Here is a 25,993-nt window from a genome sequence, read left to right as displayed (position 1 = left end):
TTGCATAAAAGAGGATGCATAATAAATTTCCTGACAGTGTTCTTGTTTATTTTCTTAATGTGTACCTAGAAATCCAATACTGACCTGCCACAGCCATACAGCTTTTCAATTCTTTTATTTTGACCAGTTCCTTTCTACTTTCTCCCTTTTCACATATATAAAATATGTCTTCTGTTTTCAGAAGAAATAAACAATTTTTTTATCTCCACCCATCTCATTTCTGAAATGAATGTATCTGTATAACATTCACCCTGATGGATTCAGAGAAAATATTAAAATTTAGTGTAAGACTTTTCCCTCTGAAGTCAAGTTCATGAACTTCCAAGACTGCTAACACATCTCAAGTACTGATGAGCAACACAAGCTTCAAAATATAAATACAATTTAATTCCACTCTTACTATATATACAGATGATCTTAGAGAAACCTTATACTAACCCAGAATAATTTAGCTCATTTCTCTCACAATTGTAAATACTTATAAAATAGAGGAATAACTTAAGATTGTTTCTGAATCTTAACAAGTTCTTTCTTAATCTCAGCAGCACGAAGCTCAAATACTGGATAAATCTTACCACTTTTTGCATTTATTGTCATGGGGTTTTCTTCTTTGTTATCCTGCTACAGCATATCAAAATCTACATGCTTAGTACTAGAGATATTTATTCCTTTTATCATATTTTTGTACAATCCTAAATTTCCTAGATCTCTCAAGTTTCCTAGAACACTCTCAAGAGTGTTTAGATATGCAAACTGGGGTGTCTTTTTGGGTTGTTCCTCCCACCAGTGGCCTCTTTCATTACATGTATTAATTTTTGCTGTAATTATTTTACATAAAATGTAAATGAAAAATTAAATTATCTATGGTTATTTTGCAAATTAATGGCAAAATCACATCTTTGGTCCTATTATACACCTCTTTAAGTATGGTCCAGCATTACAAGACTTCCATTCAGTCCCTGCAGGGTGGTTCCTCTTCCCTATACAGTTGCAGCAGGCACAAGAAAAACATCCAGCAGAAGCAGTATCAAAGCTATAAACAGTTTCCTGCGTGCCCTTTGATCAGATAAACAGAAGTAATGCAGGATTAAAACTGAAGCAGCAGCAGGAGCACACTGCACACTAAGCCCACATTCCCTTTACTGGAGTGATTCTCCAGCTGACCTAAAGTGCTCCACAACAGAAGACCTAAGGAAACTCCTCAATTCTATCAGTCTGAAGAGGAATAAACCGTGCTGATTTATATCAGTTAAACTCCATGCATCTAGAAGTACTACATGATTTTTTGTCAAGTAAGTTTAATAAATACTGTTGTTGTTGAAAAAATGTCATTGTTTACTCTCAGTTTTGGTCTATAGCTGTTTTAACAATCATCTGCTTTATCAATGTCTCCAAGAGTTAATTTCTGTACATGTAGAACTGAATTGTTCCTATGGTCCTCTCACTGCAGAAAAGCAAGCACATAAACCTCCCCACAGCCTAGTACATACCTTTATTCTGTGAAATCGAACAATATCTCCAACTTTGTAAATTTTTGGTAGAGAATCTAGGTTTCCATTAAAAAGACTGCACGTTAACTTCACATTTGATGGGTCCACAAGCGTTACAACTGAGCAATAATCTGTAAAATATAAAAGTGTCTGAATGAGTAACAGGCATTATGGAATTATTAATATACAGATACTAAATTTGGGAGGAACATCCTGATGGCCAATTTTTTACTGCTATGTTCTGTGCAACTTTTTCAAAGTTAATTTTTTTACAGTATCATAGTAACTGAAGTGTGGTCCATCTTGCCAATAATTAGCCCAAATAACTCAAAATGTGTGATTAAACACAGCTCTGTGTGCAAGAACACACAAACCTTTTCCTTCAGTCTGCAACAGGCATGCTATTCTTTCACGTTTCAATTACTTGTTCTACAAAATGAGGAGCATATCTACAATTTTATAAAATCATTTTCTAAGATTTATTTTGCACAGCTTTCTGAAAAGGAAATGAGTTCTACAAATTCTATAAGAAAATTAAAGCATAAATTACATATCCTTCACTTCAAAAAATATGCAAGATAGATATATATATATACCACAAGAATAGAGTCACACAGTGATAGTTAGAAAATAGAGTAAAAATATGAAATATGCCTTTCTGAAGTTAAACTTCATAGAATTTCACTTCTAATAATGATCTAAAAAGTAAAATCAAAACAAGATACAAAGATGACAATGCAGACCAGCCCAGAATGGAGCAGTATTTGTGGATGACATAAATGAAACCTGTACTTTCCATTTCAGCTTACAGAACATGTGTGCTCTGATACCTTAAAAATGAAAAACAGAGTAAAAGTACTTCTGCTCTTTCGCAACATGGCAGCCAGTAACTTACCTGAAAAACCAAGCAGCAGCAGATTGAAAGGCTACACCCTGACCCTGATCTCCTGGACCTCCTACTGTCCCCCCAGCAGAGCACTGTAACCATAGCCAGAGAAACAGAGACTAGGAAGGAGGAACGAGGAGTGAAGCGAATCCGGGAAAGGTGGAGTAAAAGGGTTCAAATATTTCTTTGTTTCTCAATATCTGAATACGTTATTAGATGCTTATGTCAACTGGCAATGAATTAAATTCTCCAAAATCAAGTATGTTTTGCCCTGACAGACACCTTCTCATCTCTTAAAAAGAAAAATCCAAACAGAAGAGAAAAAAAAATCTAAATGGTCAAAGTTCCCAACTTCCCTTAGCTGTAATTCTATGAGGAAACTGGTGATAATGACACTATGCCGGTTTATATAGCTAGGAACTGAACAAAGGTGTTGTAGTTCTAAAACAAAGTCAATAAAATCCCCATCATGCACATTATAAAGATGCAGACATGTAAGTTGTTGCTAGACAGCTTTGAAAGAGAATGCTATTGGTCTAGTGAAACTGACAGATTTGCCTTACATAAAAAAGCTACAGGAAGGCAGTCATAAAAAGATGACTGTTTTATGTAAACTCTCTGAATAGATTCCCTAAACATGAAGACAGGTATGTAACAGTTGATTAAAATACATACTTCAAAAGAAATATTCGTCCATTTCAAGAACATATGCCCTTAAATTTTGCAATAATTTAAACTTAAAAGTAAATTACTTAATGATTTGAGTGAATGAAATGATGGAAGAAATCCACCAAAGGCTAACTGAGAAATAAATTTTTTCCTATGGATACAAAAACCTTCTGCATTTCTATAAAACTAGTACTCTTCTTCCTTTGGAAGATTTTTACACAGACTCAATAATGATAAATTATAATCTTTTGCATTCAGAATTTGCTGAGATCACTTCTTACCACACTCCCACCAAAGGCACAAGGTCCACATAGAGTCTATTTTGACACTCTATGCTAGGAATGTCAAGAATAAACTCCAATCACTGGCTGACAAAACTGCAAGTACTTACTATTGTAACACAAAGGCTGATGTATTTTTTTGGGGTATGAATTCTAGAGGTTAACTTAAAAGACCGGTTGCAAATATGAGCAAAATGAGCAATTAAGAAGAAAAACCCATACGTTCACAGATTTACAATCCTTTGGGGATGCAGAATAGTGCTACAGTGCACTCATATAATCTAACATCAGAATCAAGGGGAAATAGCAAAAACATTCCACATTAAAATTGTGGTTACTCTTTGATGCTGTGATTATACAACCTAGTCAGCTTCATACATGTGCAGCTGCCTATTTAATGGTAGCAGTCAACACACTGCTTCAATTTTCTGTGTAATTAGCATAATCATGTAAGACTGATAATCATCCTAGTCAAAGCAGTATAAAATAGTACACTTGCTTTACATAGCCAGAGAACACTTTCTACATCATAGAGGTTCTCTGTCTCTGTGACTTTAGTCTTCCATTCCTTACTATCACCTCAAAACACCACTTCTATAAATCTACATACAATAGAGGTCTTTGAGAACAAAGCATAAAGACTGTTTTTATTCAATGAAATCCTCATTCAGCAAGGTCCTTTTTAAAGGTTAAAAATAAAAAGCTACCTGTCTTTTATTTTCCACGTGAAGTGTGAAAACTGTCTCCTGTTTTCCACAGCAGCATTATGGATCAGTGAATGAATTCACTTTCCTGAAAAAATAGTGAGTAAAACTCTAAAGAGAATTGCTGAATCTACATAATGTTCCAGAGTTAAACAGAACAATATAATGTCATTGGTCACACTTTTGATTTTTCTCAATATACTTTCCAACAAAGCAAAATCCCTTCATTACCAAGCTAATAAATAAATAATGGAAGTTTACATATTGGAGTCAATTTTCCCTTACTAGAGAAATTAAATCCACTGATTTTCTTCAAAAGAGAATTTTTACCACTGGTAGATTTTACTTGAAATAACCTGTCTTAAAAAAATGACAATGGATGCACAGTTCAGCAAATTCATATGCTACAGAAGAAAGCTTTTTACTTTCATAACTAGATTGTCTCAGTAAAAGCACTGAATTGTGGCTGACACTACACAGAACTTCAAACTGCATCTACTTTTTTTTAATATATATATTTAATTATTATGAAGGGGTATTCTAACTTAGGCTTAAGACATTATGTGAGGAACCACCTGACAGCTACCTGCAAGGATGCTTGTAACATCCCAGAACTGGTGTTACAAAAACACGGCGACATAACTTACGTTTAATTTAAATGAAAGTACAGTGTGATAGCCTGCATGCATCTTACATGCTTTTTATATTCTTTCAAATTAGTCCTTATTGTTCTTTAAAAACACAGCTGCTATAACCTGTTAATGAGTTTTTTATTTCATTTAAAAATCCACAACTATTTGTTAATCAGAAGAAGGTTGCACTGCCTGTATGGAGAATGCTGATTGCCAAGCTTCTAGGTCCTTTAACTAGTCAGAAATAGGAATCTCTTGCAGCCCTGTAATAGTTACTGAAAATGTAAAGTTGCTTCCACTATAATGACAGTCTAGGTTCATCCTTCAGGTTACACCTCTCATAATGCCATAGCATTTCCACTCTTTTGTAGAAATCTCTCTTATGACAGTTATTAGCATGAGCAGAAAGCCAGCAGTTCTCCACAGTGTGTACAGATAGATAAAAAACAAACACAAAATTCCAAACCCCACAGCTTCACGTACAAATTCATTTTTTCAGTCATCATAAGAAAACCAGAACTGTTAAAAAAGCTTTCCAGATAAATAGTTATTGATATTGTAGGACCAACAAGTTGTTTAGTATTTACTGATTAAACATTTATTGTAGTTTTACTGAGAACTTCAGCAGTTCCTGACAAATATGCTTGTATAATTGTTAAGGTGGAAAGCATCGATCTAATTACACATCCCCTTTTGGGCAATTACATATTTATTCCTCAATAACATTTACTGGAAAATCCACTACCCTGAACCAATAAGTTCTCCCTTCCAAGAGATAAAAAGGTTTTGGGCAATGTTGCTAGCAGTCAGGGACTCTAATTAAAGATTGCCTTCTCTTTTTTTTCAATACACACAAAGAAGACAGATTATTGTAGCAAATTATTCTCTCTTCAAAACTAAATGAAACATTTAGTACTGTTTTCAAGAATTACTGAGGCCATTCAATACACAAGTGTCTGCACTAATACCAAGCAGCTGACCCAGCTAATGTGAATTTATATTTCAATGAGACACGAAAATATAATACAAATGTACACACACTCCTATGTGTGTATATATATGTACATAGAAACATATATTGCAGCCCAACCCAAAACCTCTGAAAAATCAAACTGTTTTACTAGAATTTTTCATTTCTAACATGGTGATGTACTTCAGAGATACAATTTGGTAACTATCAGAAGCATATGGCTAAATAGATGTTTCAGAGCCATCATCTGTAAACTGTAGATAAAAGTAACTGACTTGAGGTTTCTATTAACTATTTATTCAACTATTTATTATTTTAATTGATTCCTTTAAATATACTTTTACCTTTTATTTATCTTCTATACTTCAAGATAAGAAAGAGTGGTTATTTTAAAAAGAAATGCATATAAACCACTGTGAACAACAGGGAAAACATTATTCTAATCTCTAGGGGTCCAGAAATGAAATTACTATCTTCACCTCTGCAACAGCTTTCATTCTGTTCTGCAAAACTTAAATCCACAACATCTTGATTCAGGGAAAAAAAACCCCACAAAATGGAACACAATACTTTGTGTAAAACATGCAGTTTTAACTGAGTCTACTTCCTCACAAATGGATACCACAGCATTCTGTGATGGGTTTCCTTTGCACTGTAAAGTTGGTTTGCTATTACTTGCTAAAAATTGACTATTGTAATTCAAGTTGACCAAATTGGTACAGTTCAAATTAGAGTTCATTCTTTCAGCTACATAACTTCAAACAAATTCTGGGCTGTTTAATGAACTTGGCTCAAGATCAAATAAAAACTGAAAATAAAAATAAAACTCAGGACTTCAAAAACCCTTTAAGCATCTGGTTTGATTCTTAATCTGCATTTTGGGCATGTAGAAACTGTTGACCTGGAAGTGGTCAAGCTTTTTAGACATGTCTTTTCCAAAGTTGCTTTCTTTTCTTAATTTTGATTCTAAGAAATATTTCATAAAAATAAAATAGTTACAATCTACATGCATGTCTAGGTATGATAAAATGAGATTTCAACTGAACATGCGACATACAAATATACTGCATGTATCTATGATAAAATGCTAGATGGAGGTTCCCTCAGGAAAAGAGGACATTAATTCTATGACACTGTCAACCAGCAGTAAGGATTCTTCTTCATTTTACCATGCTTTATGGAAAACACTGACCAATATCTACATGAAAAAAAAGGTTGGGGAAGCAGTAGGTGTCACGTTGTAAAGTCCTGAAATTTTCATGGTCAAGCACATAACCTCTGTAACTGGACACTACAAAGAAAGAGGTTCTTTTTTACTCTATTTAATTCTCTTTTCTTTTAAATCTCAAGGTTAAGTACTTGAGATATCCTTAAGATTAAGGGAGGGGAGAGAGGAGAATATAATCTTTGTCCAAAAATTTAAAATATCTTAAGACTATTAAACTATTGGGGAAGGAAAGTTAGAATATAGTTGTGAACACTTCCAACAGGTCTAGCAAACAAAATCCTATCTGTCTCTTGTACCAAGCAAGACCCAAAGCACTTTCTTGAACAGTTTTCAGAATTCATAAAGTTCTCATATACAGAGGTTTCAAACTATGTGCCCTGAGCAAAAGCATGCTTAGCAAAAACAACTTTCTCTGTAATAAATGACTTATGAACATACTGAAAACTCATTTCATTCATCAGTGTTTTAAAACTCACCTAATGCAACAGTGGCAATGGAAATTATGAACTTTTAATTACAAGTTATATAAACCAACAAGACTAAATTAGGTACCAGTTCTGTAGTACCCCCCTTCAGTGGGAACCCAGCACAAAGCCTGAGCCTCAAGCCTTAATATGTGTAAGAAGGAGCAGCATCTTATACCTCAGGGCTTATCTATAGTGAAGAAAGACCCATGAGGATAAAGTCCAGTGGCCCCACTCTCCATGCTTCCACTGGGAATCAGCTTAAAGCTACATGATTCTATTGTTACAGTGTCACACAGAAAATGTACTGGTGCAGGATTGGGCCAGATCTAAAGCAACCATAGATTTTTCTGACAAGAGTCACTTCATGCCCTGATAATGCAGAGCAATCATTGACCATTTTGTACCCTCTCAAGCAAGCATCACTCTGGATTGTGAAAAAAAAAAAAAAAAAAAAACAACCAAAAAACAACAACAACAACAACAAAAACACCACCAAAAACCAGCACTTAGCTGATTACTGAATATTTTTACTCAAAGCCCCAGACTAATTAAAACTGGTTTAGAGATCTTCATTGTAAAGTAGCAAGTGAATTACAACTACCTTAATAAATAAGAAATATCAGATTGTGTCCCTGTTCTCCACTGATACTGTCATGTTATTTTAATAACATCAACTTGAAATATATAGGGAAGTCATATTAGGAAGTTATTAATGACATTTAGGCAAGGACTGGTTGCTAAATAAATTATCATTTTTCCTATTAAATTTCTATTACTAAAGAAATTGAAGTTATTAACTCGATAAATAACTTGATAATTAACTTGATAAAGAAACGAGTAGTTGCTTCAGAGACAGGCTACTTCTAAAGTCAGTGCATTTAACTTCACTGTTTTTACATAACTGGAAAGAATGGCTGCCCTAATGATTTCCAGTAATCAGTATTTGTCTAATTAAGATGTTCCAAGTCCTCAGCTCCCCAAAGTCTTGTTAAAGTACCTGGACAAATGACAAATCTCCTTTTAGAACTTTCTTCATTTACTATCTCCACCAGTCTACGTAAACTGACTGATATGTCTTATCTATTTGGTCTGTTTCCTTGGCATTAGCTGGTCAAAGGATTATGTGAAATTGTTGTTCTGGTTGATTTTTAACATCGTAGGAACAGTTCTGGCTGAAGGAGATTTCAAATCTCTAGAATATAGTACATACCAGTTCCTTTGCTAATATATGGAGGCTTGAAGAATTTCACAACGCCATACAAGTTCACTATAGTTCCATCTTTCAGATGATTCAGGGGAGTGTACACGTATTTTGGAGCAACAGACTGAAAAGGCATGATACAATGAGGGAATAGAAGAAAAAAATATTCAAACATTCATACAGAATTCTGTCTTTCAACATAATTTATCCTCAGACATTTATTTCATCTTAAAAAAAAGATATAAAGATTATCTATTTCTTTGTATCTTATTCACTTGAAACTCAGAAGACACACAAGACAATTTCTTTCTGTAACTGCTAATTGAAGTAAGTTTCAATACATCAACCAGGTGACTAAAAGTCATTACAATAAAGAACAGTGAAATACAATTTTTTACTGATCCATTTTAACATGTCCATCCAGAGGACTTTTTAAAAGCACATACATGAATAGCTTTGTATTTCTGCTTGGCAGTGTCACTGCACAGAATCCTTGTCTTGGGCTGGTGGGGGGGTTACCTCTCACAGCCACTGTGCACATCTTCTCATTAAAATACCACAATAGCTGGAGGATTAGAGAAAATAAGGGCTTCTTTCTACAGTTTAAGGACTATTCTTCCCTCATCTTAAGGTTGTAATATATGCTGATTAGACTCTTTTAAAGAATATGGGTTCTCTCAAACTGATTGATAACTTAGATTTTCAAGTACTACACTGAAAAAATGAAACCGTAAATAAAAATTGAAAATGAGCTCTATCACCATTGGTACTGAATCTTTAACATCAGGATAAAAACATTAAAATTTCATAAACCAGTTCCTCTGCCTTCAAAATACTATTTCTCGTAGAATTTTACTTTAGACACATAAGGGCTTGTTCCAAACAGAAATCAAAACAAATGTTAAGACCAGTATCAGAAGTCCGATTTTAAATCCAAGGTAGTTTTATATTTCCTTTTTTGTTTTTGCAACACAAGCATACAATCTAATTTAGACCAACAGTAACTTTTCCAGTTCAAATTTCCTGAACCAACATGAAGTTCATTTGGAGATCGAGATGGGAAGTATACTACAAGTATAGAAAATCTATTACTTTTTTTATATTTTATTTTGTATTCCAGGTATATTATTTGCAGAAATAAAAGATAAATGACTGCTGGGATAAGAGTATGGAAGTAAATTAAACAGGTACAAAAATGAATTCCACACCTTCTTATTTACATGCAGCTCATCTCCTGTGATTTAAAAATATCCCAAATACAAACTTACCACAGATGCAGTTTCTGAAGCAGTAGTTGTTCCTGGTTTAGTGCAAATCTGTGGAGAAAAAATAACCAAGTTTCTGATTACAAAATTAAAGGTACTGCAAATATAATAACATTTGATAACTTTAAAGCAAATACAACACTATACAGAAATACAAAACAGCCCTACAGAATCATATCTGAATCTAGTAAAATTTTAGCTACAGAAGAAAAGAAAGTAGAATTTACTGCAATTATACTCAGTCAAAAGCTCTTCAAAAAAATAGACACGTTTTCTAAAGTCTGTTCATCTCCTAGATGAATATGTTAGGTCACATTATTAGAGAAGCATTTGAAAGTTGGACACCACAAATAAACTTTGTGTAAAACTACACTTGCTTAACCATAGACCTTAATTGGGTTTAAGGTTTTGCACATACAGATATATGTATGTCATCAATGCTTAGAGCAGATCTATTCTCAGTGACTAGTTACTTTCCTTTGGGGGAAAAAAATCACCAGAATGGGATAAATTTTATTTAAAGATAGTTCCTAAGCTTTTTGAGCCTTACTAGTAAGCCAGACTTATCCTCAATGCAAGGTCCCTTAAAGAAGGAATCGTGGTGAGCTGATGAAAAGCCAACACGCCCCCACCCTCTGTGAGGAACACAGCGCTCAGCTGCTGTCCCGGCGGCACAGCCCAGCCCGGCTGCCGGCCACAGAGCCCCGTGTCACAGCCGTGCCCGGCCTCACACTGCCCACTCCTGCCGGGGACCTGCTTTTGTTCTCCACCTCAGCTGCATTCCTGAAGCTGATTTTACTTTTAAACAGCTGAGTGAAAAGTTTTGACTGAGGAAGTGAAGCACACACAGAATCTGCTCGTTTGCATTAATGTTAAGAATCCAATGTGCACATAACCAAACAAAGTGCTGCAAGCTCCATGTTGTAGGCAATGATGAGATAAAGACCTCAGCGCAACCCAGGATGCAGGGAGCCACACAGTCTTTGGGATTAGACTGTATGTCATGAGGTCCGATACCCAGTTGAAAGCCTCACGTAGTTTCTAAAATTTAGACACTCATTTAGACCTATTCAGGCTCAGGGCGGTTTTGCTATCCATGATCTTCAATTAAAAATACTCTTTCTACTTATGTATCATCATCAACAGATAACAAATGTCATGAAACAGTCTGCACTATCATTTTAAATAACTTTGTTTCTCACTGAGCTGTGTGCCAAGTGTTAGTTACCTACAGAGGTCAATTCCAAAACAAAAGTGCCTTTCTGAAATTTATTTTTAAAAAGTATTTTTTTCTTAAATTTAGGATTTAATTAGACAACTATATAGATAAAACTAAACAGAACTTATGTGAGAATAGTACAAACGAACAAATATTTTACTCAGGACAAAAGGGTACAATTCTCTGTATAAAATTTAGATTATAGCAATCCATGTATTTGAAAGGCAACAACTAATGACCTGAGCTAAAACAGTACAAACTCATAGACAGAGAAAACTAAGAACTACAAACCTGAAATCACTCTTGCACCCTCTACCTTGTCTGCATTATTGAAATGTGTTATGCACAAGAGTAGTTTAAACAGCTCTAGGACCCTAGCTCTTGTACCCTAAAGTCAACTAAAGCCAAATTCTTGCACTCAGTAAGTATAAATTTACCTGGAAAATAATTTGGTTGGGGTTACTATAAAATAACATGTGTACACACACAAACATGTCATGTTTCCTGATGAACATGGTAAAATAAACTGTACCATTTCAGTTTCCAATAGATTTTATTGGGTTTTTTCCCTATTATAAAGCAAAATGTTAATGAAAGCATTTTGGGGAAAAAAAAAAAAAAAGTTGGGTAACCACGTACATAAATGGCTGATCCAGCTTCTTCAGACACTTCCAGGTTACAACCATGTCTATCATCCTCTCTTGCTGTAGGCAATTTTACCACCTTAAATCCTGCCACTATGAAGGTTTCCTGTGGAGACAGAGCAATAAACAGAAAATTACACAGACTCTAACACATGCTCTATTTTAAGACTATATGTTGTGAAATCTCATCCTAAAGTCTCAAGACATGGAAGAAACAAAATCCCAAACAAATCTTACAAACTGTCTTTAAGTTTCCCAATTTAGTTCTTCCACCTATGGAATTTATATTTACAACAAATGCCAGAAAGCTTTTCCTTTAATTCTGCTAAAACTTTCACACTTGTGATGCTACTGTAGCTAAGCACTATTTTTGACAAAGCCTAGGGAGGAAGATTCACACTGAATAAAGCCAAAGAATCATTCTCTTTCAATACACTAAAGACTGACTCCTTTCTGGTTAGCTTAACTAAGGTAGAAAAGAAATCACACATCAGACCAGCAGCAATAAAGTATTTTTTCTTACAGCTTTTTTCTCATTGAATTACAGCTGTACTTTTAAGAAACTCTCCTATACACTCTGTTTTGGCTGGAGCAACAACTTACTTAAGGGTTAAATACATAGGTCAATCAACAGGTAGGTTTCTGGTAGCAAAAAAGACCGTACAAACTTCTCTGGCATCACCCCTGAGATTCTGGCACAGAAACAAATTTTAACTCTATTTTCACTTCTACACAAAGTTCCTCAGAGAAACAAGAAAAAGAGGATTTAAAAGGTGCATGACTCAAGTCCCAGCAGCTGCTGTTTTTAGCAGCAACCTCACCAAATCAAAAAGAAAAAAAAGAAAATATTAAAAACTAGAAGATAGCTTTTTTAATCATCTCTGATTACCTAAAGATATTTAACATATTTTCTATCTGATACAATGTAAAGCTCCTTAAGAGTTAGCTGCCTTGCTACCAGAACTGTCAGGCAGTGCCAGTGTGCTCCATTCCAATAAACATATTAGGAACCCTACTTCTATTCAAGCTTCTTCCAAAAGCGCTTCCATAAACTTTTACTGAATAGCTTTACTTCATGTGTTTATTTGATTACAACAAATAAAAGAGTTTTCTGATTAAAGTTGACAGTTTTAGCCAAATACTGCACTATGACAGCGTTTTTTTCGCTACTTCAGCAATCTGACAATGCTACGCTAAATGATTTAAGATCCAAAACCTTAATGTTTTGTGCAAGAAAAAGAAAAGCTGCTAGATTAAGTGACAGTGATATATGTATTTATTAAAACATTGGGGAAAAAATTATGTAGAAAACATAAATTTAATCAGACAGTTTAATTCACAATGAAAATATTTAGGACAGGGTGATTTTCATCTGGTGTCACAATGTACACTTTGACTAAAAAGTAATATATAAAACTTGAAGTAAGCCATACTCAAAGCTAAGTCAGAACATGTCTAAACCATCAGAACACTCAGTATTCTTTGCATCTCTAACACACTGTCCTACTAACATCCATGAAAGTTGTTTCATTCTTTCCAGATACAGAAACACACAAACATAAACCTCAGGAAACACCATGAATTTTGCCAAAATCTGATGTTAATATATATGTCTTTCACTGTTAGCTGATGCTACCCAGAATGTTCCTCCAACAGGAAAATCAACCTTTATCTAAAAAGCTATGCCTTGCTTATACATTACTTCCATTTCAGTATTTTACTAGAATGCAGACTGCACAAGATTCTGGAGCAATCCCGAGTCAGGACTGGAGCTCTATACAGGTAACTTGTCTTGCTCTCCTGTATCAGAAGGAACTACAGAATTGCACAGACTCAGCCTTTTAACAGGCTGATAATAAATGAAAAAAAAAAAAAAATTGAGTAATATTAGGTCACTTCCGGTTACTGTCATGCAATAAATGCCGTATGTAGCACCGTATTAAAAAATAAATCACTCAAACTGTGAAGGGACTGTGCAATTTCCATGAGAAAAAGACAGCACTGACCTCAAAATCTAGTTCTACAGGTAGAAAGAACAGATACATTCTCAGATTTTTTACAAATTCAGTCAACTTTGACAGGTTGTGACTTCCAGTTTCTAAACAAAAAAAACCCCTTCATAATATTTGCACAGTGCTTTGAAATTTAATGTTATATTCGTTTTCAAAATAGATCAGTTTCCATTTCACCTTTGGCTAAGAAGATCTTGTAATTGGCTTAGGAATCAAAGCTATTTACATAATTGGTGGATTTTCATGTCAACAGAAGTGTATTGCATAAGCTGTGAGATTCAAACAACATTTTTAAATGGAAAAAAGAAATTATATTTCATTCAAAAAGTGTGAAATACAGGAAAGACAATTTTCCTGATGGTTATTCTGTTACAGATTGACTCAGGAGACAACATGGTTACTCACATTTTTGGAAATTGCCAGCTCCTCCACCTGGCTACTTAGCTAAAGTTGCCAAGAATGGAAATTATAAAATACTAAAATCTGAAATTGCAGCAAATAAACAGTACTGGACCTTATTGAAGTAATTCTTTAATGGCTAAAAAATGGGGTTTTTTTCCAAACTCTGCTGACTTCAGAAATCATTGTTTCCATATTCCATTTTCATAATCTTCCAAAATTAAAATCTCATTTGAGACATGAGGGAAGTACCATGAAGGGTCAGTTCACTGAGGAAGAACAAACTGGAGTTTTAGTGCACCTTAGCTGTCTTAAGGGTTGTTGCCTGAAGGTTGTAGTTTCCTACCCAGCTCTTTAGCAATGATCTTTTTATCTTCTAATTGCTGCACAATGCCTTGTTCAAAATTTTTAATTTTATCAGAAGAATACTGAATTGTTTATTGAATTTTAAAAGATTCTGAAGCTTGCATACTTAGCAAATTATTTCAGGAACTTTTCACCCTGGCTTACCCATGAAAATTCCAAATTCCAAGGAACTGAGAAGTCTGTAATTTGCCAAGAGAAGTTGAGAATGGCCCATCACTGAAGTGTTCGAAGTACGGCTGGATAGGGCTTTGGAGCAATCTAATGAGGTGAAATATGTCCCTGCCCATACGTCCCTCCCTATGGTGAGAGGGTTTTAACTGGCTGATCTCTAAAGGAGCCTTCTAGCCCAAACCATTCCATGATTTAGTGTGAATATGTATCACAAATGAAAAAAACATTAACATGAGCTCATAATGCATCATATACTAATTTTAATTTCATATTTGGCTAATACTGAAATGCCAGTAAAACGATAGGCAATCTTATAAACAGACTAAGGTAATTCTTTTTCCCTTGTTTTCCTTCTTTAGTGGTAGCCTGTCTGACAAACTCACAGGCTGACCTAAGTCTTTTACCTGGAGCTAATCAAACCAAACTTCTATCCCCGACAAAGCAAGACACTAGCACCAAGTTATTAAAAAACCCCTGTATGCAGTTTTGACTTCTTTTTTTCAATATCTTTTAGCATAACTCTCTTTTAAGTGAATTTAATTCTAAAATATATCTTACCAAATGGTAAAACATTCAAAATATGAATATAAATAGGTGAGCTCTCTATTACCCATATTCATGAGCCTTTGCTTGCTAGGTAAACAGCACTGATAAAACAAATTGCTTTGTTTCAATATTAGTATGAGAAAGAATTTACGAAAGCTTTTTTTTTCCCTAGCTCATACATAGATTTGAAGGGACTGAACAGACTACTTCTAATTTTAGGGATAGGTAGACTAAGACAAGAAATGAAGTCAACATACATCTGTGAAAAACAACTCCTAAAACAAGAATATATATGTATATATGTTTTGGTGGTTTTTTTACCCCATGGCGTATCATTTTTGCACAATCCTCTGCCATTTTTCCATATATAAAAACATGGATGCTGTTGATCTGGGAAGACAAGTTATCTGAATCTAGAGGGAAAAAAGCAAAAGTGATCCCAATCACTATACCTTCTCCAAAAAAAAAAAACAGCAGCAGAAAGATACTTACAAAACAAGTTGATCTACAGAGTCTAACAATTTTCAATTAATGTACAAACAGGAAATGTGCTAACTACAGGCATACTGCTCAGAATATTTTTCATAAGGATTAACGTCTGCCCATTGCATACCAGTGTACAGTTAAACAGAAGTGAAAAAGATTTCCACTTGGATTATTCAACGTATAGTGTTAGAGAGGAAATATCCAATCAAAATAACACAGATCCTCTTGTAGAATCTACTATAAACTACAGATATTGTATGACATAGAAATATTAATTAATAGCCTTCCAGGAGGACTGAAGCAGAATTCATGTTGATAATTTAAGAGTTTTCTACTTTTTATTGTTCTAATGATGTAGAAGTGCAAACTTCTGTTTCCATGGAGAATGTATATAAACTCGCCTCCCCTTAACAGCCACTGAAATCAGCAAGACTCAGAGAGGTTAAGCACCCCTCTGAGAACCCTGGAGCCACCAGGAAGAATGACTAAGGTCCCAAAAATTTCATTCACTTCTGCTAACACCAGCCACAAGCAGCATCAGCAGGCAGGAGCTGCAGAGCCCAGGCCTGCTGCTCAGGCACAGGAGTCAAGAGGCTCAGAGGGAGCATGCCATGATTCTCTAGCTACTGTAAGGAATAAGCTGAGAATGAAATGGAAGGAAATGGAAAGTTCTTGAATCCAACAGACCTCTGACAAATTACCTCCTCCACCCTCCTGACTGGAAGGGATGAGAAGCTTAAGACTTAAAAAGGGACATATTATTTTTTCATATCATTTATTACATGATGAACAACTTAGGTCTTTCAAAGCGCTAATCTACCTACTGGTATTCAAATACTTTGAGTAGTCAGGTGAAATTTCCTTTTCTTAAATGCTAAAATTAAAACAGAATGAAACACAGATATTTTGCTGCTAATCAAAATACCGAGGTAAATTAAATGTGCCCTTATGTAGTATATGCTATATATATTATGTGGTAACTATTCCGTGTGCAATTATCTTAGTCCTTCTTATGGTAAGCAGCTTGAAAATACTATTAAAGCTATACATATAGCTGATACATTTCCAGGACAGTCTTTTAAAAAGTCATGCAACAAGAAGTCTACTGAAATATAAAGATGTATTGTTTCCATTAACACACCTGGCATTAAGTTTATCTTAAACTTTTTTTTTTGTAGAAAATGAACAGTTTCAGAGAGTATTTTAAATCTAACATTCTACTGAACACTACACAAAAGCAGGAACTACTGATGTAATAAACATACATTTAAAATGTATACTTAAATGCAGTACCTTGAAGAACAATCTTGAAAAAGTCTGTTCCATCTCCGAGTTTTGTTAATGGGTAGGAAAGACTAACTATTCCCTAAAAAGCAAAAAATAAAATAAAATGCTGTGAACTAAGACTGTATGCCTCTCAGTTACTGAAATACGGGTAACAGCTAAAGCATCTGTAAGATAAAAAAAGGCAGAATTTAAGGAACAAACACAAATTGCCATCTACGTTCTTAACAAAAACCAAAAACCAACTGCTATGGACAGCACTAAAAAGCAACATTCCTGAGATATAACACAGTCAGTATTACATGTCAATACAATTTAGATGCTACTGACTTGATGTTAAACTTAAACAATAAGAGAGTAGTTATGGAACTATACATGTAACTTTTATTAATGTCAAAAACAGCAAAAAAAGACTAGAGTTTTAGAACAAAAGCTGAAAGGCATCTGAAAAGGTAGTGATCAAAATCTTAAAAGATACAGCAATTTCTCAAAAAACATTGACAAAGATTACAACACAAATACCAGAACAAAATCGCAGTAAAATATAATAGATGCATATGAAGATAAATAATCTTCTGTGAAAAAAAAAAAAAATACAGCTGTGAGAAGAGTATTACAAAGTTTTGAAACTATTGTGTCCTAATTATTTGGCAATAATACAAATGCTCTAAAAGATGCTATGATTTAACTTTAATTCAAAATACTCTTTTTATTGTGATGCTGAAGTTTTAATAAAACAAAAATCAGCAACTTCAGTGATGTTAACATCTCTTTGGAACCAACATATGTAGTTAGAAAGATGGTATCAACAACCAAAAATGTCAGTCAAGTGTATTCTTTCACAGTAAAGCAGATAAAGCACTGTAACCTCAGCAATAAAACAGCAAAAATCGGTTCAATAAAGAAAAACAAAAATATTGAAAATAGACTCAGCAAAATGCTTTAAAAAAACCTACAAAAACAGCACAAAAATAGACTAAAAAGTTTCTTGCAAAAAGAGAGCAAGGCAATATATCTATAAATGCAACATTAAAAGGACAGTCAGGTAAATCACAGTGTTTTTACAGTACCCATATTCAGTGGGAAGATTGACCTAAATGCTAGCAAACGCTTCTTAAACCAAATCAGGATAAAATACGCAGCAGTGAATTGCTACTCTAGAGGCTTTTCAGAGTAAAATTTGTCCTATGTGCTAACTGAAGAGAAATCCAAATCACATTAAATGAGATTCTGCTATCTGTTTTATAAAGAAATATCACTCCACAAAACCTCAATATTATTTACAGATGCTGATTTCCAAAATAATTTGGTAAGTTTCATTAGTCTTCTCTGTGAAAAGCAGGAACTTACCTGTAAAAATCAGAAGGCTTCTCACTTGTTTTCAAAATTACAGCTTTGTTTAGAATTTCATTATATATAATTGTTCCTGCTGAGATTGTCTTGACTTGTATGCACAGGTAGATAAAGGACTACAGAATTTTTCTTGTAATAAAGCCTTTGCAATGAAACAGTCACCTCAGGAACACTCAAAAGTATGTATTTTCTTCTCAGTAAGAAATTTTGATCTGCACAGCACACTACTTAAAAGTGGAATTCAGAGATGCAATAGTGACTGCTTTTTGACCACCTTTACTTTTTATTTTTCCTTTTACATCCTAGTATCTTCCAAAGAGTTTTTAAATTCTGGGACCACATCCTTTGCTCCACTTTCCTTTGTATCCCAAACACCTACACTACAGTTGTCTTCTCCAGCTACTACCCATTTCCTCAGAACGCCCCACTGCCTTCTTCACATGCCTGAAACTCTTAAGCTTCAAACTTCAAAAGGCACCATCTCAGCAAAATTTGCTCAAATTGACTCTTCCCTCACAAATCTTGTATTGCTTACTGAGTTCAGAAGCATTTTCCAAAATCCTCCTCTTTCATATGCCACTAGATGCACTCTCAAACTGACCACATACAATTCTTCTACTGCATGTACCCCTTCCTTATAAGGCCTCGCTCCCTCAGTTTGGTTCTATAACTGATTTGGCAGCTGATTTTCAGGTTTGGTTCAGATCTGCCACAGTAAAATCCAGAGGATGATGACCTAATAGGAGAAGGAATCATGTCTGGTTAATAGACATGGTGACTGAGGGGGTACAAACATTGCTTGCGCTGTTTTCCCAAAAATTTGAAACTTGCAGTTTTCAAAGAGGTGCCAGGAAGATAACATACAGAAGAATGAGAGGACTGAGGCACATATGTCAGACAGAAGCATTCCAAATGTTTTTTGTTGCTTTTGCCAGAACACATTTCATAAAAATCCTCCTCTGCCCTTCCCTCCTTGTCAAAGCAGGACCTGATCCCTATTTTGGCAGGTCTAAAGTGACAGTGTGCCACCAGTAAGATAAAGTAACATCAGTGCATTCTAACGTTCCCTTCAAGCTCAGCCTGCAGAACTGGATTTTCCTTCACATTTAATGGTGCATTAGCACCAGCTTTATCAGCTCTCAGTTGTGCTGCTTATGCCAAGCTGGTTTAGTCACCTACTAATCCATGTCAGCAGCAGCACTAAGTTCTCTTAACATAAGGCAGAAGTCTGAGGAAGATATTCTACAGACTTTCCCTTTCAGAATCAGCTATAGCACTGCATGTATGCTTCAAAACATAGACTGGTAGTAATTGCTCTGCTTTCCAAATTAAAACATGTATTTTGGCAGAAACATTTTCTAATTTATAAGGCATTTTTGTCTCCCTCACCTCTTTCTTCTGAACAAGAATTCCTGTTCTTCCATGTCAGAACTGCTTGCAGACACAGCTCTTCAAAGCAGGACAGTCTATATATCATGCAGGTGAATAGGGACAGGAAACTACACCCTGAGGAATAAACCCCGTTTGCTAGCAGCAGTGGTTATTGATGTTTCCATTAGTTCCTTTACAAGACCTGAGGGAGGTTCATTCTCAATCAAATCATCTCCTACGCCACTCAACTGCTGCCTGCTTCCAAACAGTTCTGCTCCTTTGCTATGCCGAAGTGCACCACTCCTGGCATCAGTCTGACACCACAAGGAACCAGTGCAGAGTGAGAGCAGCAGAAAATTATCCTCTCTCCAGCAATATGGATGGTCTTCTGCCAGTTTCCTTCTCATGAATGGACTCAATCAACGGGTCACATAAGCACTAGAGTTGAACTGAGAATATACAGCTGTGGTAGCAAAAATGTCCCTTTCGGATACAAAAAAACATTAGATCAGTTCAGCTCGTATTTTTAAAATGTTTGTGCCATTTTTTGAAGGATTCAAGACAACTTAGAATTTCTACAGAACAAGACTGCCTTAATTTTTCCCTTTTTCTAAATTAATAGATTGAAAGAAAGCCTAAGTTAATGCTGATTTCCTGACACATAAGCACCAGGGATGCCTGAAACGATTCTCAGAGGCACAGACCAAAAAAGCTAAACAGGATGAAAAAAGAACACACTCAAGAACTGACACTGCATTCTCCAGAGAACACTTGTTTTCAGCATGAAAAAGATTGTTTCTGCATTTCACTAGTGTAGCAAGATTGTACTTCCAATTCAAAATATATTTGGGATTATTGTCAAATAAAAGTGCATACTTGGTAATGATAAAAAAACCTAATTGTTTCTTGATGCTGGTAGCTGCTACAAACAACACTCTTCATAAAACTGGATATTGCATCATTTCATACAAAGGAGAACTACTTTATAAGTTTTTTAGTTACTCTAAAATCTGATCTTTAACAGGATTGAGGTGCTTAGTATTTTTTAAAAACAAAATACCATTTAACCTCCCCCCAATCCCTCCAATATTCAGCAAAGAATTCTGCATGCTAATGTGTTTTTTAAATTGGTCCACAGCTTATAAACTCTGAAAAGAGAAACTCCTACAAAATTTTATTCTGATAACGTAAGAAAAAGGGACAGGACTGTGAATCAAGGTAATAGCAACATGCAATGAAGTTCCAAAAGGTCATAATTTTCCACTGCTTAAAGATACGCAACAGATGAAAACAAAGACACAGACTTGCAGAAAGCCACCAAATGAGCTGGAATATAAAAGTGCCTTGCTAATGTAATAGGAGGTACTTCAAAGCAAGAAATTTTTTTTTGCTGGTCAGTTTACCTGAATGTATTTGTTGGTGTAATCACAGCCTTCTTCCAATTGTTGCAAATTCTCCTTCTGCAAATGGCTTGGTAGTGGAGTCTCAGATTGTCCTTTAACGATCTTCAGCAGTTGAACAGGCATAGCTGCTTTATCTGAACAAAAATCATAAAGAGTCCTGAAGCTCCTCATTTTGTTCAAATTAAGAGTTACTAGAAGTTGCATCATACTCAGAAGGGGAATATTTACCTGTTTCATAACAAGACAGTTTAATTATGTAAAACTAAAAATTTTCAGAGGGATTGGCCTCATCTCTTTGTACCATAAGTAGCAAGAAGAAAGTAACATTTCCTTGGCAACAGACAACCATCCAAATCACTTCATTTTTCAAACATTCAAAAACACCATAAATGGCAATAAAATATTACTTTACGTAAAAATAAATGAATATATATAAATGCAAAGGGTAAACAGCGTTAATATTTTATGTACAGAAATGCAGATAAAAACCATGCAAAGACTTTGAGTGACTCCCGCCTCAGCACAAAGTCATGGACAGTCTCCATATTCAGTTTTTTTTCCTATAAGAAGATTTGACTGCAAAGAAATTAAAACATATGTCATTTTAACTTAAAATGAACAAAAGATGCTTATGTACAAATTGAAAAATTTTCTCAATGAATCAAGTAATGAAAAAAAAAGAAAATAAGATGGGTATCTACAGATGCTAAGCATGGAAGGCACTCGGAACAAGCTAAGAAATGGATGACTGTGTCATCTATGGTCTGCCCTCACTGTGCTAAAAGTCAATGAAATAAATTAATAATGACAGTGTTATAATGCCAAGAATAAGGGAGAGGAAGAGTAGTCTATTGCAGTGAAGTTACACATAAGTGAAACAGAAAAAAGTGATCTAGCAATAAGTAGCTATTCCTGTATTTTCTCATTACATTGTCATCTTGTTTCTTCTGGGGGTATCTTAGTCTTTGCAGTATAATTTTTATTTCAAGCCAGTATCTACAGAAAAGCCACAACATTTTCAATCTTCTGTTCACCGTAAGTTTTAATAAAATAAGAAAAAAATGCTTTCTGGTTTCTGAAAATACAGATGGCAGTATTACTGCCACAGCCCTAATTTCAAACACTTTTCGCAATTTTTATTTGCTAGTAAAGAATAGGGAAGAAATTCCTGTAGTTTTGAATGGACACAAAAACTTGGTATTCTACTTCGTAAAAGCTTAAACTACATCTCAGTTCCAGTTCAAGAGAGCTTTTGCAGTGCTAAGCAGACTGAATTCCTACAGAATATTCACTTATAATGAAATGGAATTGGGAAACCATTGCAAAATGGAAAGACTGTCAATAAGTTACAAACATAAGTCAACACATACAGGTTCAGAGAGCAATATTATACACATGCTTTTTAAAATACCTTATTCTTCAGAAAAATCAAAAAGCCACCCTATTGTTACTCTAACATCCAAAGATATCAGACTTCACTAATAACTCATTACTATTTCTCTTGTTGTGAGGCAACCCTTCTTTATCCTTCCCCAGTTTCCAGGAAACTTCCCAGTGCTGTTGTTTTTGTCTAACAGATACAAGCAAGAAGTCACAGTCACTCATGACATATCGATAACATACTTTGGTTCAAGGATGTCTCAGCTGCACACACAGGATGACTAGCTTTTGTTTTTTCCCAGCTTCCAACTTACATGAGGAGGAAGGAGGCAGAAATGAAGCATTATGAACTGACCACAATCCCCATTCTCTGTCCCCTGCACTGCTTGGGGGGAGAAATCAGTAGAGAAATTGGAGTGGAGCTAAGCCCAGACAATAGGAGAGGTGGGGGAAAGGTATTTAGATTTGTTCTTGTCATTATCCTACCCTGATTTGATGACCAGTAAGCTAAACTACTTTGTTAGAGTCTCTTTTGTCCGTGCAAATGGTGTGTGATCTCCCTGTCTCAGCCTGCAAGGTTTTAGTTGTGTTTTCTCTTCCCTGTCCTCCTGAGGGGAATGATAAGAGTGGCTTTGGCAGGCACCTGGCTTCCAGCCAAAGTCAACCTATGGCAGCACAGAGCTGGGAGGTACAGCACCACACAGGTTTAAATTTTGGCTTGAGCTGAAGGAGAAGTAAAAGACTGCTACAAAGGTGCAGATGCTGCTCCTGCTTTGACTAGTGAGGTATTAGAATTTCTGTAAGGTGTTACTAACTGAGGCTAAAAACAATGACTTTATCTGTATGTTTTCAAATACACAGCACAACAGCATTGTCATTAGCATACTAGGATTTCAAGTCCCTAGTGAAAAGAGCAACTAGAAGATTTACACAGCTTTTCAGTTCAAAGTATCTACTTCACACTTTATTCTAGCAGACTGAGAAGCTGATCTATTCCACCTAGAAAGAGTCAACTTCAAAGTTAATAAGTAATATTGATCTTCACCCAGCAACAGTATAGTGAGCCAGGGAGACATGCAACATAACAGTTTACAATTTTTAAAATTTTTTTATCCTGTTTCTCTCTGTTACACTACTTGAGCAATTAAAAACAGATTTTTCTGGTTTTTTGGTTTTTTTTCCCATGAAGATGTCTTACCAATACAGAACACTTTGTTATAATTTAAACTTACGTACATAACATTCCAGTAGAAAACAAGTGGAGTGTTTTTACAGATCTTAAACTCCTATATATATAAAACTAAGGTCATGTGTTCTAACTGCTAATCTCTGAAGCTTTCAGATTCTTGTTCTCAGCAATTAAAAACCAAAGATATGAGTATCCAGCTCTAAGGGTTATCAATTTTCCAAAACAAAGTGACAGAGCATTGGCTTTCAAAATCCGCATGAAGATATTGTTAGTGCTGTCCTTGTGTTGCCAACTCCTCTGGAGAGCAACTAAGTGAAAATAAGTAAGTCTGTCAAATATCTATGCTGTTCTCAAAAGCCTGACAGACAGGAATCATTCCAACTTGAGCTAAAGAAGCCTGTAAATGGTGTAAACAGAGCTATACATTAAAAAAAAAAAAAACAAAAACAAACAAACACAAAAAAACCCCCACAAACACCACACACAAAAAACACCCAAACAAAACCACAGAACTGCAAGAAAGGCAGACAGCAGCAGTGTGGGACACTCCTTGAAGAGGAGTGAGACACAACATATACACACAGCAGAAGACTGTGAACTACAAATACCTTTTGCCTTCCAGTAATTAAATTGACAAAAATATGGAGACTGAGCAACCAAAGAGCTTAAAAATTTTAACACAGAATTATATGAAAGGATGTAGACTGTTTAAAGTGGACTACATAGCGTACATAGGATGTAACCCACAACTGAACATGCCCAAAGTGAATGAGATATGTATCACTCAAGTGAAATAGAACACCGAGGATGGCTATGGTCTTAACTCTTATTTGCCACTGGGTCCACTAACTAGAAAATTTAGTCCTTTCTCTACTACCAAGAAATACTTCAGTCATACACAAAAATTACATTAAGAGAATAATTTCCTTTTGGGAAACAGAATTCTGAAAATAAAACAAGATTATGTAGACTTCTGAAGGAAACCTCACCAAGGTCTCATGAAGAATGAATAGCCAAGAGCATCAGCATCTTAATGATGTGGTCAGTCACAGTGACCTGTAAACACAAATATAGTCAGCGCAACTGTGCAAAAGTTAAAATAATTATGAAATAAGTCATGCTTCGTTATAAAAGCACACACATTTGTAGACAAAGCCATACACTTCTACTATATTTTATGCAACACTTAGTCATAAAAATGAACACTTGCGGCTTGAACAGAATAGGCAGTATAGAATTACCACAAACCCAACCTGCCGTCAGAAGACAAAGCTTTTGTCTTAATAAAATCAAGCAGACTCAGTGAACAAAGTGTGTAGTCTGTCTAGAATTTTTTCAAAAGTCTAATTTTGTAATTTATTAATTCCTTGAGAATTCTCATGAGGTGAGAACATGTCAGATTAACTAAAATAGGAGAAATCAAGTCGGAAGCATGACACATTCCCTTAGCTGCAAGGCTTCAGCTTGCTCTTGCTGCAGATCTTCGGACAATTATCTCTTTTGGGAAGGATGTGCTCGGCTATTCCTACACTTAATTACACAGGTGATACTTAGCTTCATTAGAACACAACTAGGTTTCTTAAGCAAATAAAATTTCCTTTATTTCAGATTAAAATTCACTCATCTGACATTGTGCAAGGGACTACAATCAAACATTACCTGAGGAAAAGGAATTCTTGCACAGCTCTTATCTCAACAGTACTTCAGCTCTAGAAAGCAGCAACGCACTGCAAAGCAGCGGCCTCAAGAGGACAGGGCTACTCTGCAGAGCCCACACTCCACAGGGCATGAACTACTCGCTACAGAAAGTCAATCCACCAGTTACCAGTTAAGAAGCCGAGACCTTTAAAGCTAAGACCATCAGCACAGGCGTATTACCAACAAAAGTGCCCTTTCGGTTTACTCAGTGCCTGGAAAGAAACTTCCAAAGCCGTGGAGCACTGTACGGAGACTCAGTTCCCGGAGCAGAGCCCGTGTGCAGGGCAGCTGCGGGACGGAAGGAAGCAAAGCGGACCCGCAAACCCGCCGGTCGCCGTGTGCAGCCGATCCCTGTTGGTCCCGGTCCCGGTCCCTGTCCCGCCTCGCCGCCGCTGCGCCACTTCCGCCAGCCCCGCGCATCCCGCGCGCACTGCGCATGCCCGGGCGGCGCGCGCACGCGCAATGCTGGCGGCGGGCACGGGGACAGGGAATGCGGCAGGGAGGGATTAGAGCGCACTGAGGCTCTTCTCTTGTCTAGTTCTGTTTTCTCATGTATGTAAAAGATTTGTTTAGCAGTTAAAACTGCGGTGAAGTGAAATCATGGAAAGCTTATACATTACAGGCGAATTAAATTAAAATAATTTGGAAACATCAAGATGCACTCCAGATTAATTTACAT

General features: G+C 35.6%; 1 protein-coding gene across 7 annotated transcripts in view; it reads right to left on the bottom strand.

Moving 5' to 3' along the window:
* POT1 (protection of telomeres 1) overlaps nucleotides 1-25,728 on the bottom strand; it is a 61,439-nt gene extending 35,711 nt beyond the window's left edge. Inside the window, exons 1-9 of one of the 7 annotated variants that reach the window (XM_040062483.1) lie at nucleotides 25,495-25,728; nucleotides 24,606-24,672; nucleotides 21,048-21,181; nucleotides 16,930-17,002; nucleotides 15,472-15,563; nucleotides 11,652-11,762; nucleotides 9,797-9,844; nucleotides 8,538-8,652; nucleotides 1,491-1,621 (exon numbers count right to left, since the gene is read on the bottom strand). In XM_040062483.1, the coding sequence (XP_039918417.1) occupies nucleotides 1,491-1,621; nucleotides 8,538-8,652; nucleotides 9,797-9,844; nucleotides 11,652-11,762; nucleotides 15,472-15,563; nucleotides 16,930-17,002; nucleotides 21,048-21,170 (693 nt within the window). In that variant the 5' untranslated portion in view covers nucleotides 21,171-21,181; nucleotides 24,606-24,672; nucleotides 25,495-25,728. Of the gene's footprint in view, nucleotides 1-1,490; nucleotides 1,622-8,537; nucleotides 8,653-9,796; nucleotides 9,845-11,651; nucleotides 11,763-15,471; nucleotides 15,564-16,929; nucleotides 17,003-21,047; nucleotides 21,182-24,605; nucleotides 24,673-25,275 lie in introns of all 7 variants that reach the window. The other 6 variants (XM_040062484.2, XM_040062482.1, XM_040062481.2 and 3 more) reach the window with 6 other exon arrangements.
* Nucleotides 25,729-25,993: the final 265 nt, after the last annotated feature.

This window comes from Hirundo rustica, chromosome 4 (genome assembly GCF_015227805.2).
Source record: "Hirundo rustica isolate bHirRus1 chromosome 4, bHirRus1.pri.v3, whole genome shotgun sequence".
In the NCBI taxonomy this organism is placed as follows: Eukaryota; Metazoa; Chordata; class Aves; order Passeriformes; family Hirundinidae; genus Hirundo; species Hirundo rustica.
The sequence above is the reverse complement of the archived record's forward strand: the minus strand, read 5'-3'. Positions and strand labels throughout refer to the sequence as shown.